General features: G+C 35.0%; 1 protein-coding gene across 1 annotated transcript in view; it reads left to right on the top strand.

Moving 5' to 3' along the window:
• Window positions 1-18,130, top strand: part of skap2 (src kinase associated phosphoprotein 2) — a 244,576-nt gene extending 226,446 nt beyond the window's left edge. The window contains exons 12-13 of the mRNA XM_059945083.1: window positions 16,020-16,122; window positions 17,501-18,130. Coding sequence (XP_059801066.1) covers window positions 16,020-16,112 — 93 coding nt within the window. The 3' untranslated portion in view covers window positions 16,113-16,122; window positions 17,501-18,130. The remainder of the gene's footprint in view (window positions 1-16,019; window positions 16,123-17,500) is intronic.
• The last annotated feature ends 348 nt before the right edge of the window (window positions 18,131-18,478 follow it).

Here is an 18,478-nt window from a genome sequence, read left to right on the forward strand (position 1 = left end):
GTCGGTCATTGTAAATTGTCCAGTGATTAGGCTAGGGTTGAAAAGGTGGGTTGCTGGGCAGCGCTGTTTATGGGCTAGAAGGGCATGTTCCACACCATATCTCTAAATCAATCAACCAATCAAATAAATAAAACATAATCCAATTACTCATACACCAGCAATCTCTATCAAACATACTATCCCAACCAAATACGCAGCATCCCCTACTACATTTACCAATGTTCTGCAGTTTGATTACTTTCCCTCTACTCTGATTTATCTTTTCCACCAAGTCTTCCAGTGCCAGGGCTCTATTTGGATAATCTAAACAAGTGCTCTAAGTTGTTTTAAGCTATGGTTTGTAGTAAGTTGCTAAAATTCTAGGATTACTCCCGTGACTAATTTCACCACTAAAGATGCATACTCTGAATTTGGGTCCCAAGTATGATGTACCAAGTACTTGTTAGCACTGATTGGTTGCTAAAATCATGTTAATGGCCAGGAAATGTTAAGTTAGTGTGCTGTTGCCACTGTTTTGAATGGCCAGAAGAAAGTGTGCATTGTGGATCAAATGTTCTTTGCTATAGTCAGTCCAATTCAGCTCCTAGTATATTAAATGTACTATATGATTTATTTTCTGTGTGAAGTATTTTAAAGTTTGTATTTTCCACTTATCATAGTGCATTCCTCTGAATCTTTCCTAATGGGCCTCCCAAAATATCAAAAAGGTTTAAAATAAACTGAAGCTCTTTTTCTTAGCCTTTTATTCATTTTAGTGCTAAAATATCTTACTTGGTTGTTAGATGAAATGTATAATTATTTTAAACATTATTAGTTTTAATGTTCCTTTCTTGAACTTTTTAAGACCTGCTTGCAATTAACAAGATCTAATCATTGAGCATAAACAAACTATTGTTAATTTTAAAAATTTCCAGTCTGAACAGAACTTTCCTATTTAATCATCATTTGATAATGATGTATCAAATTTATTTTTTTTAATCACTCAATATTTATTTTAGTACACCATCTTTGTTAAACTATGCCCTTCATGTGTTGCTATGGTTTGATATTGTCCAGGATCTTTTGTTAATATGTAGGTTTAGCGAAAAACTAGTTAGTTACAATATTGTCATTAAATTTAGAAATAACTGTTCTTTTATACCTTCTTAGTTTCTATTTAATGCAGTTATCAAAGAACTTCTTTCCACTAAAAGCTTCTGATTAATGTATTCATTGCTTTTAGGTTTCTGTGCATTTTTGCATTTTAACCTTTGATCCTTTCTGTCAATAAATCTAGTTGCGGTTAACTCTGTAAAAACCAAAGAACCATTTTTATACCATGTCCAGCAATATATTTCTTAAAAGCACCAGTTAATTTAGCATAATACTAGCAGTAAGCAGGTGTTGTAGACCTTTTAAGAAGATTGGTATTATAATCTGCAATTTTATAAAGTAGACAAGGTAATTATCAAATCATCTTTATTGAAAACTATATTTGAATATTGTAAGGTAGTGTGCTCTTGTATACATAAAGCCTCAAGCTTTCTATGAAAATAAATTATATTAAAAGCACTGAATCATCTAGTTTTAATGTACTTCAAAATTCAAAGGTTTCCACCTTAAGAGGTGCTGATGAACTGAATATTTTATTTGAGAAACTGCCTTGCAAGCTGATTGATCTCTCCCAGTGCAATTAATATGCTTATTCCAGTAATACATACAGAATGTTGGAGGAACTCAGCAGGTCAGTCAACGTCTGTGGTAAGGAATGAACAATTCAGGCTGAAACCCTTCATCCAGGGTCTTAGTCCAAAATGTTGACTGTTTATTCCTTTCCATAGTTGCTGCCTGACCTGTTGAGTTCCTCCAGCATTTTTATAAGTTACCGTGGATTTTCAGCATCTGCGGAATGTCTGCTGTTTATTATTCCAGTAATACGAGGAGTGATTGATAAGTTTGTGACCTAAGGTAGAAGGAGATGAGTTATTAACTTCAAACTTTCTACATAATCACTCAAAGAGTTGAACTGCGTGTGCATGTAATGAGAGCTGTATAACTCATCTCCTACTTTAGGCCATGAACTTATCAATCACCCCTGCTGTGGACACTTTCTGGAGGTTCAAGATCCGTATGCTCCACGACCGATGGACTAAGTGAGTAAATGTAGGAGGGGACTATGTTGAAAAATAAATGTGCTTGGTTTTCTAAAATTGACTCCTACCTTAGGCCACGAACTTATCAATCACCCCTCATATTCTGCTTTGTGTACCTCACCGTGATATCAGCTATCCAGAAACAACCTGAGTATTACATTTTGCTGAAGTATATTTTATATGAAATAAATAGTAAGGTGAAATTAACTACACTAATCTACACACAGAAGCATGAAAATATTCAAATAAGTTGACGTTAAATAGGGATAGTGGCTATAGCGTGCTTTGAAAACTTCAGATTGACTGAACTGATTTTTAGTATGTTTCTGTGCAAACAGGTGAAATGTAAGATTAAGAATTGCAACTTTTTATTTAGTTTACTTTTGCTAGGTAATTATAATTTCAGCCATGTCAAAAATGGTTCAAAGTTCGACTCAAAAATACCTTGCATTTTTTTTTCAGTTTAAATTTACTACTTCGTGCTAAAAGGCTCAGTAAGCCCCAACTCTGGCTTTATAGAAGTTAATCATTTTCATACAATGCAGAAGCAAGCAATTTGCATGCTTTGAAATAAAGAAATCATAATGTACTTATTGCTATTTATATTTGCATTTTCACAATTTGTTGTCTTCTACACTCTAGCTGATCTTTCATTGATCCTGTTATAGTTACTATTCCATAGATTTGATGAGCATGCCCACAGGAAAATGAATCTCAGGGATGTATATGGTGGGTTCTAAACACCACAAGGGGGCTTCTGATGGAGGATCATAGTTTCCTTCAGACTGACCATTAACCCGAAAGCCCTTGCAGCCTTGGTGAACTGATTGACTGTAGCATGTAGCTGCATGTACTAATTCACATGAAGTTGCATGCATCGATCACCTCTGTGCATGTGATCAACAATGGTTGCTAAGCAATACCCTACATTTAAAATTGTCACCCTTCATGGTCTTCTCTTTAATTTCCATCAATTATATAATCATACAAGTTACCTGTATGCCTCCAATTCTGGACACCAGTTTCCTCAAATTTAATCACTGCCACTATCAGTTCTGCTTTCATCTATTAACATCTTAAGCTCTAGAATTCTCTCACTATACCTTTAATTATCTCACCATCTTTCTTGTAGATGCCCCTTAGAGATTACCACTCTCAGCCATCTGCCCTAATATCTCTTTAAGAAGGTGTATTTAAAATTTGTGTTTGATAGTTCTGCAGAAACCACTTTAGTATATTTTTACAAAATCGTTGTTCTATTTTAAACTTTCTGCGCTCGCCTAAACATTTGGCAGTGATCATTGCATTTGATTAATATGGTTTTTCAATATGTTATGAAATTTCACTTTAATTGTTTATTGCTGATTGGCCAGTCTTTCAAGTTGTCCTAAGTGTTGCCCACATTGAAGATCCTTCCTCTCCCAGGGATGAGGTCTTTGGAACTTCTATTGGCATTTCTGTCGGCTTGGATTTTCATGGATATGGGTTTCTAGCCCTATTCCAACCCTCCTCCTCTTGCAGCTGGACTTGGAAACCTCTATGGTGGAGTTGTCAAAGGATACAGTAAGGTCTAAATCAGTTTGAAATTAGGAAAGAGAGATGGCATATGGACTTACACTGGATATATGAGGTGTTGCGCTTTAGGAAGTCAAGTATAAGAGGAAAATACACAATAAATGGCAGGACCCCTTATGGGCATTGATATACAGAGGGATGTTTGGGCCCAATTTCATGCTTCCTGGGGAGTGACAATAGATAGGGTTTGTGGAGGATATGAAAGAGATTAACAAGATGTTGCCTGGATTGGAGAGGTTGGACAAACTTGGATTTTCTCTGGAAAAGACTAATTGGCTATTGACAGAAGTATATATGGTAAGATGTATAGACTGGATAAGTAGTCAGTATCTTTTTCCCAGGGTGCAAATGTCAGTACTTTAAGGTGAAAGGACGGAATGTTTAAATGAGGTTTTCTTTTTAACATGGAGACTAATAGGAGCCTGGAATGCATTGTGGAAGTAGATACAATAACAACATTTAAGAGGTGTTTAGTCAAGCACAGGAACAGGCAGGAATGACTGAATGTAGATAAGGTGCAGATGGATTATTTCAAATTGGTATCATGGTTGGCCCAGACACCGTGGGCTGATGAATTCATTCATGGGCTGTGCTGTTCTACGTTCTATGAGCATGAAAGGAATATGGAAGGATGTAATGTTGAGGCTTCACAAAGCACTGGTGGGGCCTCACTTGGAGTATTGTGTGCAGTTTTAGGCCTTTTATCTAAGAAAGGATGTGCTGACTTTGGAGAGGATTCAAAGGAAGTTCAGGAAAATGATTCCAGGATTGAAAGGTTTATCATACAAGGAATGTTTAATAGCTCTGGGCCTGTATTCACTGGAATTAGAAGAATGAGAGCGGGAATCTCATTGAAGCCTATCAAATGTAGAAAGGCCCCGATAGAGTGGATATAGAGAGGATGTTTCCTATGGTGGGGGACTCTAAAACCAGAGAACACAGCCTCAGAATAGAGGAACGTCCATTTAGAATGGAGATGAGGAATTTCTTTAGCCAGAGGCTGATGAATCTGTAGAATTCATTGCCACAGGCTGTGCAGGCCAAGTCAGTGGGTATACTTAGGCATAAGTTGATAGAGTCTTGATTGGTCAGGGCATGAAGGATACAGGAAGGAGGTAGGAGATTGAGGCCGAGAGGAAAGTGAATCAGCCATGATGAAATGGTGGAACAGATTTGATGGGCCAAAAGGCCTAATTCTGCTCCTATATTTTATGGTCTTATGGTCCATATAAGTTAAATAGTAAAAAAATAAGGAGATAGTTTTAAAATGAAAGTTTGGAGTTTAAAAAGTGATTTGAGGGTTAGTTTTTCTTTACATAGTGGTTTATATTTGAAATGTGCTATCAAAGATGATGATGGAATCAAATATAATTCTATGTTTAAGTGGCATTTGGGCAGACATTTAAATAGGGAAAGCATATAGTGGTAGTAGAGATATATGGGATTATGTAGATTGGCCAAAAGGGTGGCAAAGAAGTAGTACACTGAACAGCCCAAATCTGTGCTACACAAGTCTGACTCTATGCAGATCTTGTGTTTTTTGGAGAACCTGGCATCACACTGATGATAATATATGTGGCATTATTCCAGAAAGTTGTCAAGCAACTGACCTGTGCAGTTTCTTACAGTGGGTCATAATTTCACAAAACTTCTCTCCCACTCTGTCATCATAATTAATTACAATAGTTTTGCCCAATCAAAGTCAACAGCTAATGAGAGTTTGCTGAAGTACCACTATATGGTTGCTGCAGGCACTTTGACCAATAATGTTGATGTTCCTTCTGTCAACCAAGTGATGTTTAGTCACTCTTTCATTTGGAATATATATTGAAAAAGGCTTCGTTCTTTTGCACTTAGATAATTAGAAAACAAGTAAGTAAAGCTAAGTAAATTGAGTTTGGGAAGAATCTAACAGGAATAGCTGACAGCCGTCTTATATCCTCACAATTTCCATTTGTGGTCTGTCTGCTGCCAGGTTTTCATTGTGCAAGGTTAGTCTAACTGTGCAAATCATTTAGACAAATTTACCCTTAAAGTTGAAAAGTGCAAACCTGTTAATTCTGGCCTTTTTTGACATTACATCTATTCAAGTGAAGTTTAATTGACCATTCTATGTTTCATTGTAAAGTCTTAAATATTAGAATGCAAAATTTTAAACATAACACAAAGGTGATTGAAAACTGAACTACCAAAATCTCTATGTAGATGAAATAAGATTTCATTAAAAAGATGTTTTAATGTATGACAATGGGATCCATGAATTAATTTTCTTCATTCTTAAAAATGTTTTTGTGTATTCTCACTGCTACCAACAAATTAAATACTTGCATAAGTAGATGGTCTGCTTTGGAGCATGATTATCTTCTCCAAGCTGAATGGATTACGACTATCAATGACTGAGTATGATAATGAGTTTCCCTAGATGGGAAACTGAAGTTAGCCACTGATTTTGATTGGGCAAAACTTGTAATATTGTAATTAATGACAGTGGGAATGAAGTCTTGTGAAATTATTCCTCAGTGTAAGAAATTACATGGATCAGTCACTGGGCAACTTCCTGGAATAATACCACATACTAATCATCAGTGAAGTTCTCAGCAAAGCCCAAGTGGTTGTTAGAGTTAGTAAGTTGTGAGTGTGCTATCTTAGCACTGGAAGTATGGAGTTGCAGGCTATCCCCATAACAATACTCGGACTGCATTGGTCATCGACACAATATGACCTATTTCACTGTATGTTTGGATGTTTCGATATACAAGTGAAATATAAAGCTAATTCTTTACTTTTATCTATACAATGTGCACAGAGTCAGTGTTGTATAGTTGAATTCTGGTCTAATGGCAGTTGTCAGCAAAAAAACATCATTATCAGACTGTGCTTGATTCATTATTGGATATTAATCTCCTAAAATGTCATCTATGTTCTGAGCTTTGGCTTCCATTTTGTACATTTTTGGACCAAGACTGATTGGATACATGCAAAACAAACCAAGATGCCTGCTGGGTTTGCATCTCATCAACCACTGATTCCCTCCACTCCTGTTGTATCATCTACAAAAATATGCATGTTTAATACATGAACCATTAATGTTCACCCAAATGGTGAAGATAAAGATATTTCATTTGGTATCTGTAGGTTAAAGAAGGGAAATCACCAGTTCCTGATCACCATCTGTCCACAGTAGCAAAGCAGTACAGCTCGGGTTGTCAGAGTTTGGAGTTCAGTTCTGATTTCTTCTATAAGGAGTCTAATCCATCTTCCCCATGGAATGCATGAGTTTTCTCCAGGTACTCTGGGTTTTCTCCCACAGTCCAGGTTAGTAGGTTAATTGGTCACTATAAATTGTCCCATGTTTAGATAATGTTAATCACGGATTTCCAGGCGGCGTGGACTCGAAGAGCTGGAAGGACCTATTGCATGCTCTGTCTCTCTCAATAAATAAATAACCCTCTGATGGGAGATACTAGAACTGGTTCAGGTAAAGATAGAACTTGTTGGTGGAGACAGTCTTGCCTGGAAATTCCACTGAACTCAGGTAGCCAGTCTGATGTGGATCCGCCAGCCACTGCCTTCCAAAGTATCAGTTTCAAAACGTGTTGGTTCAAGTGAGGTCATATCCTAATGTGACTTGTGGCCAGACTGGTTGAATAGTGAGCAGGGGAGTCTTTGAAGAGGATCCGCAAGAAGGTTGTGGTCAGCCAGAGAAATCTGTAAGAAAGGATTGAAGTTAGGATTAGGATACCAGAGAAGTCAGTGGGTAAGGCATGGGGCACAGAATCCAGTGAAAGGCCAGTATGGAAGCTTGGTCAAGGCCTCAGGATTACAAGTTCTGGGGAACTGGAAGGTTAGTGCATTTAGGAAAAGTTTGGTATTGCTGCATGATTTAGAGCCTGGGCTGAGTGTGACAACTGTAGTGACTGAGCCCTGGACTTGGTAGATCAGATGGAGGGACTGGAAGTAACACCGGTGTGTGGGATGTTCCTCACAAATCTCCTAATTCAGAGATAAGCCATTAAGCATCATTGGTTGTTCCAGGAGCTACCAGCGATGGTTATTCTTGGACAAATTAGTCTAATTTCTCCCTGCATTCCTCCAAAAGAAGTCTTTCTTAGGAAATTCTTACATCAACTATTTGAAATTCTGAAGAACTTTTCAATTATCATAGTTAAGTAATTCACAGATTTAGTTTTAATTCCATCTTTCTCAGAGGCACATTTCATATCAAAATTATAAATTCTAGCAAAAGTGCACAAGTGCCACAATTTTCATAACAATAATGAAGAAATCCATTTCTTCAGATGCAAGGATTGTTTAATAAACAAATATAGGGTAATCCAGTTAAAATTTAAATAAAAAGAATAAATAATGAAGTGGTAAAATTGTTAATCTGTTAAAGTTAAACAATGTTGGCTGATACATAAATCTAAGTAACTTTTCAGAAAATTTCTGACCATCAGTTACCTTACACATGCATATTAGCAAAATTCATACTTCATTTGAAATAACTTACTTTGGATGTAAAGAATTTGGGGATCAAGTAATAAAATATCATTAAAATATCAATTCAGTGGAATATTTGTTTAAAGAACCAATTGGGACCGATTTTATTTGTATTAATGCACTGGATGGCATCACTGAACTATACCATTACATCTTGTGTGTATTTTTCTGCACTGCTATATTTGTTCCGTTAAATCTGTTTACTTTTCTGACATCTGGAGCATGTGTAAGTCTAGTATTCTTAATCAAATTTGGCAGAAACAGCTAATTTATTATGTTAATAAGGAAAACATTAGGAGTGCCTTTATGTGTGAGATTTGATTTTAGAAGAGATATTGATGTTAGTGTTCATCACTACTTCAAAATTGCAAATAGTTAAATGTTACAGCTATGAAAATAGAGTTCAAGCTAGCTCAAGAGTCTCTATATTGCTGTTACATCATTATTGTGGGGTTTTTTTTTACAGTGGACCATAGATACAAGTTTAACTCAGTTCTAATAGATACATAATCATACTAGTTTTTATTTTTATGAATTTCTGCAGTAACATTGAATTTAAAATAATTATTCCAAATGGTTGAAAATTTTGCGGCATAAAAAAGCAATATTAAAACTATGGATCCAAACTTCTTTTCTTTCTGACAACTCCTAAAAATGTGTGAAGCTAAAGGAGAAATTGAGAGATAGTGTGCTTGTACTGTGTTATGTCAACTGTATTGTAAAACCTGCAGTAAGCAGTCCTTCAGTTTAAAACTGAATCCCATATTGTGGGACTGAACATGACATTCAACTGATATTAGGTGACTACTTTTTAAGCTTAACAACTACTTTCCTTCAAAGAAACCAGCCCTTTAATAGTCTGATGGAAAGCCTTAGGAGACTTAATGCACATCTAGCAATGTGTCATCCAAAACAAGTCACCTTGTTTAACATCATAGCACTTGAATTTCTTGTTGAGTAGAACACAAAATCAGAACAGGAATATTTTGCAAAAACTACTGGGAATTCTAACTACCCTCAGCACTTTAATTATTAAAGTGATATAATTATTTTTATTTTCTAATTTTTTTTCATTTCTTCTTCCGTCTCAACCACACCCCCTAAAAACCTTTTGACCTTCATGTCAGAAATGACACACTTGTAACTTCAGTCATATACTTGATTAGGTTACTGGTTGTGAAAAAATAGCATTGTACCTATGGGCTGTCACCTATAACAGCCATACCCAAGAGATCTTAATTTATATAGTGTCACTTTAGATTACCTGTTCTCCGTGTCAGCATCAGCTTTACAAGTTTAAAGTGTCATCTCTTTAGAATATTATTTGTCAACAAGATTTATACACTTACTTACGGCCCAATACGCCACTGGCATTTAGGGCAGCAATGAAGGTCCTCCGTCTCTAGCAGTGTTCTGGGTTTCCTTCATCATGGCAGTAGCTTCCTCTCAGTTTTCTCTACTGTCAGTCATGCAAGTCCTGGGTGGAGAGTAAGGAACACCATCACACTCAGATGTGGAAGGATTCTTCATTGCTGTTTCCGTAACAAATTTGTTTTACTGGTCAGGGTTTTCAGCCCTGAGCTGAATCCCTGGACCTGAAGGACTGGTGGGTCACTCAACCTCTCCTGTACACTTTGACATAGGTGACCTTACCAAGAGCCAAAGCCCTGGAGCCCTGACTCCAGCCAGCATATCTCTCTGGGTTACTGAATTGTGCAAGCCTCCAAAGCACAACAAGGTTGTGGTGCTCTTGGAGGATCTATACACTCAGTGGCCACTTTATTAGATAATGGGAGTGGAACCCAATGTCGTGTTCCACTATTATAGCCCATCCACTTCAAGGTGTGATGTGTTGTATGTTCAGAGATGCTCTTCTGCACATTACTGTCATAATGCAGTGGTTATTTGAGTTACTGCTGCCTTCCTGTCAGCTCGAATCACCCTGACCTCTCTCATTAACAAAAAAAAAATCAAGCATAGAACTATCACTCACTGAATGTTTTGTTTTTTTTTGCACTATTCTCTGCAAGTTTTAGAAAATCCCTTAAGACCAGCAGTTTCTGAGATACTCAAACCACCCTGTCTGGCACCAACAATCATTCCACAGTCAAAGATACTTGGATCACATTTCTTCCTCATTCTGATGTTTGGTCTAAACAACAACTGAACCTCTTTGACCATGTCTGCATGCTTTTATGCATTGAGTTGCTGCCACATGATTGGCTGATTAAATATTTGCATTAACAAGCAGGTGTACAATTGTGGCTAATAAAGTAGTCACTGAATGTGGATTATCTTTTCTGCAAGGTGAAAGATTCAACAATTTTGTTAGATGGCATGTATTAATTTTTTATTGTTTTATAAGTTTTTTAGCAATCACTTCAGCAATGCTAACAAGACTAGTGGAATACTAAACCCTTTAACGTGTTCACTGTCAGTGAAGGGTCAGACTATAAACAGTGGGTATTGCTGGATTGATTTGCACACAGTAAAGAAGGTACTGTATCACACAAACTGGCCGTCAGCTGCCATTCCCTCTCCCTCCATCAAATGTATTGTAACATTCTTAAGATGCAGATAGATCCAAACCTACATTTGAATTAACTGGATATTTATTAAGTTCTTTAGTGTGACTTGAACCCAGTATCCACTACTTGTTGTAAACCAGCTGCTCTGTGTAGCTGGTATGAGATACTGGGATACCACCACACAATAAATTAAAGAGATTCCTTTACCATAAACAATGGGTTCCATTTTATATTTGTGGTCTCAGATCAGTTTCAGACCACCATTAAAACACAGACATAATGCTACTGACTATAAGAGTAATTGGTATTCTCAGATGTCAGCATGCATAGTACATCATGTTTCACTGATGTTTGTCTAAAACATGATATCCTCTTTATTTCCAGTGAAATAAAGAACAGAAAACAACATTTAAGAATAAATTTAAACTAAGTATATTTTATTTTTCTGTTTGTATAAAAATAATGTTGTGGTTACTTGAATGTCACTTTTAAATATATAGCATAATTAATAATGGATGTATTTGACACCAGTTCTTTTCATAAAGCTAGATACTATAATGTAACAATCAGCCTTTTGTTATGGTTATTTTATTTCCTAAGAATTCTTGTAGGAAATATTATGTGTTTCCCCCTTAAGCAATTAGTGCTTCTCTCTCTCTCAGAGCTTTGGCACTGAAAGCTGCATTGTAGCCTGGATATCTGAGATTTACTATTCTAATCTAAACAGATATGTGTGATAATTATCTCATATTTGCAAGATACAGACAATAAAACCTCTAGTCTGTGCTTGGATTACTTAATTTTACACAATCGACCGACATTTTTCTTGGTGTAAACTGACATTTTATCACTTACCGAGATTGAGACTATTTTCCTGGTTGTTAAAAAGGCAGTTTTTGTAACGTTCTAAATAGTTTCATTCTATATTCAGTTAGTTGTGCCTGTGTTTTCTATGGTAACTTCAAGGGGTTTTTGTACTGAGGAATACCAGATGGCTGAGTTGCACATACCTGGGTTGCTGCATGCTGTCTGGAGATCAAACCCAGGCTGCACACTTATCCCAGAACATTGTGCAGAGACCAGTAAATATTCTTTTTTTTTGGTTTACATGAGTCTTCACACCCTCCACTTCAAGTTTGAAAATAAACTAATAAGGAGCACTCATGAGAATATGTAGAGTTGTCTGCAGACAATGACAATATGTCACTTATGCAGATAATATTTTAGAATAATCTGCCTGATATTTGTTCTGCCAGTAGACAAGCTATGCTGTGCAGATATATCAAAATCTTGGGTGTTTGTTTTCAATCTGAGAATTTTTTTCACTCGTTTAAAACTCGGGTTATAGAAATAAGCATTTGATAAATATATTTTTTGAAAACTCATGCTGATGGCACACTTTCCAGCAAATAATACTATTTTTATTGAAATTCAGTAATTGAAGCTGGTAGAATTGACCATAACTTTGATCTGTAAAATAATTGATTTTCATCATACAAGATGTATTAGATCCTGTGAAGTAAACTTTTGTCAGGTTTATTAAAGCCTGAATTATTATACAGCTATAAATACATAAACTATTTATGTTTAGAAATATTTCTAAGCATGATTTGGAAAATTTAAACTGACAGTTTTGCAACAATGTTTTGACTAAGGTATAAAGGAGAAAGTTATAATTTGTTAGTAATTGTTTTGTATGGTAATACTGTATTACAAAATCCAGAAAAATGAGATACAGTACTGAATTATGAATACATGGAAAGGATTCAGTGTAAAGAAACATTTATATACAGTAGTTGTATACTTATAAACCTTAAATTTCAATTTTATTTGGCCTACTATAGATTGAGTTTATTACCAAAGTTTTTCCTTTAAACAGAAAGTTGAATGGAATCATTTGCAAAGTTCCTTCTGTTTGAATATCCTCTTTTATTGTGGTCAGAACACTCTAACTTGAGCAAAACAGTTGGGAAAGAAGCTTAAAAATTTACAGATGCCTTCATCTTTGGTTTATTACATGTGCAAGTCTGTACTTTTATGTAAAACTGTAGAATTTTAGATATCTTTAGTATTCATTAAAACAATTTTAGCCTCCCATGTTAAGGAAGAATAGGAATTAAATGAAAACACTCCTAATTCAAAGTACATACATGTCACCATAGGCAACCCTGAGATTCCTTTTCTTACAGGCAATTCCGTATTACTGCAGTTACTGTTGGCAATAAATATAGATTTGCATTTCATTTCAGTTTAGCAAAGACAACATCTTGAATAGTGCTCTTTGTGGTTTTATTTCTTTAGAACGGTTCTCAAAATGCTTTACCTGTTACTTTAAAGTTTAGTTTTATATTATAGTATTCGTAATAAGCATTTTATATAACAATCCCCTACCACAAATAAAAATCTGCCGTGTTTTCTTTTGGTTAACATGTAGCTAGGTGATTTCTTTTAAAAAAAAGAATGATAACTGTAAGGGGAATCTAATCAAATACATGCACATATTCCCTTGTACAAAAATGCAGTTCCTTAACATTTCTTTTGGCAAACTGTAATAGTAACTTAAAGTATATCACAGCAGAGGACTTTTAGATAACTATGATGTGCTGAAATAATTTCTGCTCATAAGTGTTATCATCCTCTGAGCCCCAGAGGCCAGAGAATTTCAGCTATCGCATAAGATTTTTTTCCTTTATGCTTCATTAGGCTGTCTGCTGTTAGGCCTCGTTTATAATAATTTACTATTTTTTGAACTGGTAATTTAAAAAAAAAGAACTTTAATCAGGAAATACAACTTTTTACCAACTTTGTGTCTGAAATCTGAAATTTGTTTGTTAAAATTTTAACCATATTGTCTTTGACAGAAATTGTTGTTAAGGTTATGCATAAAACAAAAACAGATGGTTTGAATTGTTAATCTAATTGGCTGTTTTCTAAGCAGAAATTAAATATATAGTTCCCACTGGGAAGCAGAAATAGCATCATAGTTTCTCAACTCAATGAAAAGATTTTCAGACCTTAAATAATATTCCTCTGAGTTATTCAAAAATATGGAGAGATCTCACCTATAAATATATCATAATCCCTTCAGTTACTACCCTTCAACCATCAGGCTCCTGAATGAGTATGCACTTTATCACTCACTACAACTCTGACTGACCATTGAAAACAACCTATGGACTGATTTCCAAGAATTCTGCAACTTTCTCAGTATTTTTATTTATTTATCTATGTTTTCTATTATCATCATCATTATTACTACATGCTTTAGTACTTGCACTATTTGTCAGTCTTTGGTTTTGTGTAGTTTTTCAATGATTTTATTGTACTTCATTGTTCTAATGTGAATGCCTGCAAGAAATTGAATCTCAGGGTGGTATTTGGTGACAATATATGTACTTTAATAATAACTTTACTTTGAAATTTACTCTTGTGCATTTCTGCCTTGGAAATTACTAAACTGCTAATGCTTTATCCTTCTTCAAATCTATCAAGAAAATAAGCAAAATAATTCAAAAGAATTCATCACAGCTGTTTAAAGTTGGTTTTATGTTCTTTAAGAATCTCTGCCACTGTCAGCTGCTAGGCTGTTCTGTTTTGATATTCATCAATATTGAATGAAATGTCCAATTCCTTGTTTACTTTCCTGATACTGTATTTTTCATTGTTTTAATATTTCCAAAGTTCTTTTCACCTTATTATCCCAATTTTTTGGAAACTTTTACAACTGTGTCAGAGTTTATTGATCAAGAACTTTGAAATTTTAAATGTTGCTGTTCTGTTTGAATGAATTCTGAATGGATAGCTTTGCTCTAAGACTGAATGTGCTATAATTGTTCCCACAAAAAATGATAGAGAAAAAAACAATTGAAAAATCAGTTGAAAATTTGTTATTGAGCATTAAGTGAGATTTCCTCTTGTTCAAAGACAGAAGTTAATAGATCCCATTTGCTTCTAAATAACTTTTTGCATTGGTTCAGTTATAATTAAAGTATTTAATGAACATTTTCAGTTTTTTTCAACTATATTGCATTAAAGTCATTATTTCACAATTCTGCTTTATTTTTGACTTAATACCATTAGACAATGGAAGTTCAAACAAAATGTTTGGCATGTTTCCATTAATTGAATCAGATATTCAAGTGTTGTTTAGAACAGGACATTATGCAAAAAAACCCAAGCGTGGAAGTTGCATTGTTAAATGTCTTAATCTTTAAAGACCACAAAACATAGGAGTAGAATTAGGTCAGTTGGCCTATCAAATCTGTTCCACCATTCCATCATGACTGATTTATTTTTCTTCTCAATGCCATTCTGCTGGCATCTCCTTGAAGCCTTTGACACCCTTAATTATAAAGTACTTATCAACCTCCACTTTGGGTATCAAAATACGCAATGACTTGGCCTCTACAGCCATCTGTGGCAATGAATTCCACAGATTCACCACCATTACCACCTCCTGGTTTAAAAGAAACCCCTCTTCATCTTGTTTCTAAGGTGTTCCCCTTTTATTCTGAGGCTATGCTCTCTCAACTCCTACTATTGGAAACATCCTATCCATATCCACTGGACATTTCAAAATTTGGTAGATTTCAATAAGATTCCACCCTGCCTCCCTCCCATACTTCTAAACTCCGGTAGGTACAGGTCCAGGGCAATTAATTGCTCTTCATTTGTAAGCCTTTCATTCCATTGGTCATTCACATCACCCTCCTGTCATCCTTGCCAATATCATCACATCCTTTCTTGAATATGGGCCCCAATACTGTTCACAGTATTCCAAAAGTGATCGGGCCAATGCCTTATAAACTTTGAACATTATATCCTTGCTTCTGTATTCAGGTCCTCTCAAAACGGATGCTAACATTGCAGTTGTTTTTCTTCCTACCGACTCAGCCTGCAAGCTAACCTTTAGGCAATCCTGCGTGAAGACTCCCTTTGCAACTGTGATTTATGAATTTACTCCCCACTTAGAAAATAGCCTATGCCTTTATTCTTTCTACCAAAGTCCATGTGACTTTATTCTTTCCTACGCTATATTCCATCTGCCATTTCTTTGCCCATTCACCAAATTTATCCAAGTCCTTCTGCAGACTCTCTGTGTCCTGTTTGACACCCCCACCCACCCTACTTATCTTTGTTTCACCTGCAAACTTGGCCACAAGTTTCAAGTCACTTTATTAGGGGACTAATAGAATACAATAATGTATTTGCCTTTGCATAGTACTAATTTTGCTAAGCTGTTTTGTTAAAATTTATATTTATGTGTGTATTTCTGTTATTTCAGGAATATAATTCATTTGGGTGGTGGATAGGGGAAATGAAGGGAACGATTGGCTTGGTGCCCAAAGCGTACCTAATAGAGATGTACATCATTTGAAAAGGTCTGGGTAAGTACATTTTAATTGAATCTCACTATGAAAGACCATAAGTACCTTATTCCCGTATCATTTATTTAGAAAGAATTCTTGTCAAGGTTTCATACTGTAGTTTTAAAATAGTTTTTATGTTTAGGAGACAGACTTATGCATCTTCCTGTTGTGAGCTGTCAAAAAAAAATCCCATGGAATTATTTACCAAATGAGAAAAAATAACTGCTTTGGGCCTGTTTCTGCATTGTATTGATTTAATGCCCTTCCTTTGCCCACTGTGACTAAATGAGAATATTTCACCTGTCAAATATTCCTGAAAAATAACTTCATGAAGAAATACTCTATTTGTAGCACATAGATTATATTGCTAAGTGGAAATTGACCTTTTTACAATAAAGCTACTTCCTTTTAATATCCCAAAAGTATTTGAGTTGAAAAATTGTGTGCCTTTTCAGTATTAAAAATGTGTAATGTACTTGAAGAAATATATATAATATATATTTATTGCCCAAAAATAGTCACTTCTGTTCTGATTGCCAGCTTTTCTTTTATATAAAATCTGAGGAACAGGGAAAATTACTAAATAGACCTCAAGGCACAGTTTCCCATCAGCAAAGTATTCTCAGAGACAAACAAAACAAAATAAACACTATTTGATGTGTCCATTACAGTAAAGCAAAACATACTAGAAAATATAATTCATGTCACATAACAATTTACAAATTATTAGAAGCATTCAGCTGTGCAAAGAAATGGGGTGGGGGGGAGGGCAGAGACGGAATGGAGCAGAATTCTGACAGACAATCAAAGGGTTGAACTTAAAGAAATTAGTAAAGGTAATTATCTGACGGATGTAATCTACCAGTTTCAGAAGATTATTGTTAAAATTTGACAAATGCTTTATTGTTCTTCCTCAACGGATTTGGAATGCATCACTTGATAATGCAGTAACTATATGAGATATATATTGGAAGAAAACACTAGATGGCAGTAGTTTTCTGCAGACCTCAATTACATTCTCCATTTCCTTTTCCCCCCAAACCGTCTCCCCCCCCAAAACACACACACACACACACACAAATCCCACCTCCCCTGCAACTCCCATCTACCTATAATTACGTTTTATTCTACACAAAGGGATATTTTTAAACTAGATAGAAGGTCATGCAAGGCTTGTCTGTCCTTTGCCAGGAGAGGGAGTTTGTACCCACTAGTTCTGTTTCACTGTTTATTTTATCACAAAGATAGCATCAGCTTATTAACAAAATAATCTATCCTCTTACCACAGATGTGAAAATCAAGAAGCAGCTAAGTGTTTAATTAAATTAATTCCTCATTATTGTAATTATCTCATATAATTTCATTGATGCTTTTTTTATTTTTCTGTGCTTTGCAGCAGGAGCAACTCAAGCTATTTGAGACAGCGTGTCGGCTTTATATAACAACTTTGCTGAATATTTGGCCAGTATATTTTCATTGCTTTCAAGACTTGTCATTACAACTTAATCAGTCGTAGACAAAACTCAAAATTGAAGGGGATGAGTCCGATTTTCCTTTTCTTCCCCCAGAGTATCTTGAAGTAACTGTAAGCACTGTTTTCTGTCTTATCTGATTCACTTTATTGAATCTTGTTCTAATGTTCCAGTCTGCAAATTTTAAGGTTCAAATAAAGTTTAATTGTGTGCAAACTGTTGTTATGCTAATAATTTAAATGCCTGCTGTGTAACTAATGAAATTACTGTGTTATGATTAATTTGGAAACTGGTATGTTGATTGTAGTAATTGAACACAACAAGGTAAAGTAAATGATTATGATGCCATATGGCCTGTTAATCTCAAAATTTAGAAGAGGATGAACATTTCCTTCAAATATTTTTATAAAATACTTTTTTGGCAGTTTGTAAGCTAACTCACAATGTCTTGTAGTTACTTGTACTGAGAATCTCAAATTTAGTTGTAAATGTTGAACTTGGAAAGTAATAATTTTACCTGTTGATTAACCTTAATAAAAACACAATTTATTCAATGTCTCTTTACTTAATAACAAATAATATTTTGTGTACTGAAGACGTTATCAATAAATCTACCTGCATTATGCAGGAATCCCAGTTAGAGTTTCTAAATAAGGAGTTTCTTAAAAAATAGGTGGTATATTAATGGATATGGCTGACAAAAACTGCAGGCCATTACCAACAGCTAAAATGAAGAGACATCATGTATATATTAAACTAGTCATCCCTAGAATTGATTTTAATTGGGCCCTTACTTATTTATGCCAATTTTTACCATCTCAGTTTAATTTTCAAATAATTTTAAAATTTGTAAAAATATGCAATTACATTTTTCTTTCTGACCATTACAAGATTGAAGAATT

Source organism: Hypanus sabinus, chromosome 20 (genome assembly GCF_030144855.1).
Source record: "Hypanus sabinus isolate sHypSab1 chromosome 20, sHypSab1.hap1, whole genome shotgun sequence".
NCBI classification, from domain to species: domain Eukaryota; kingdom Metazoa; phylum Chordata; class Chondrichthyes; order Myliobatiformes; family Dasyatidae; genus Hypanus; species Hypanus sabinus.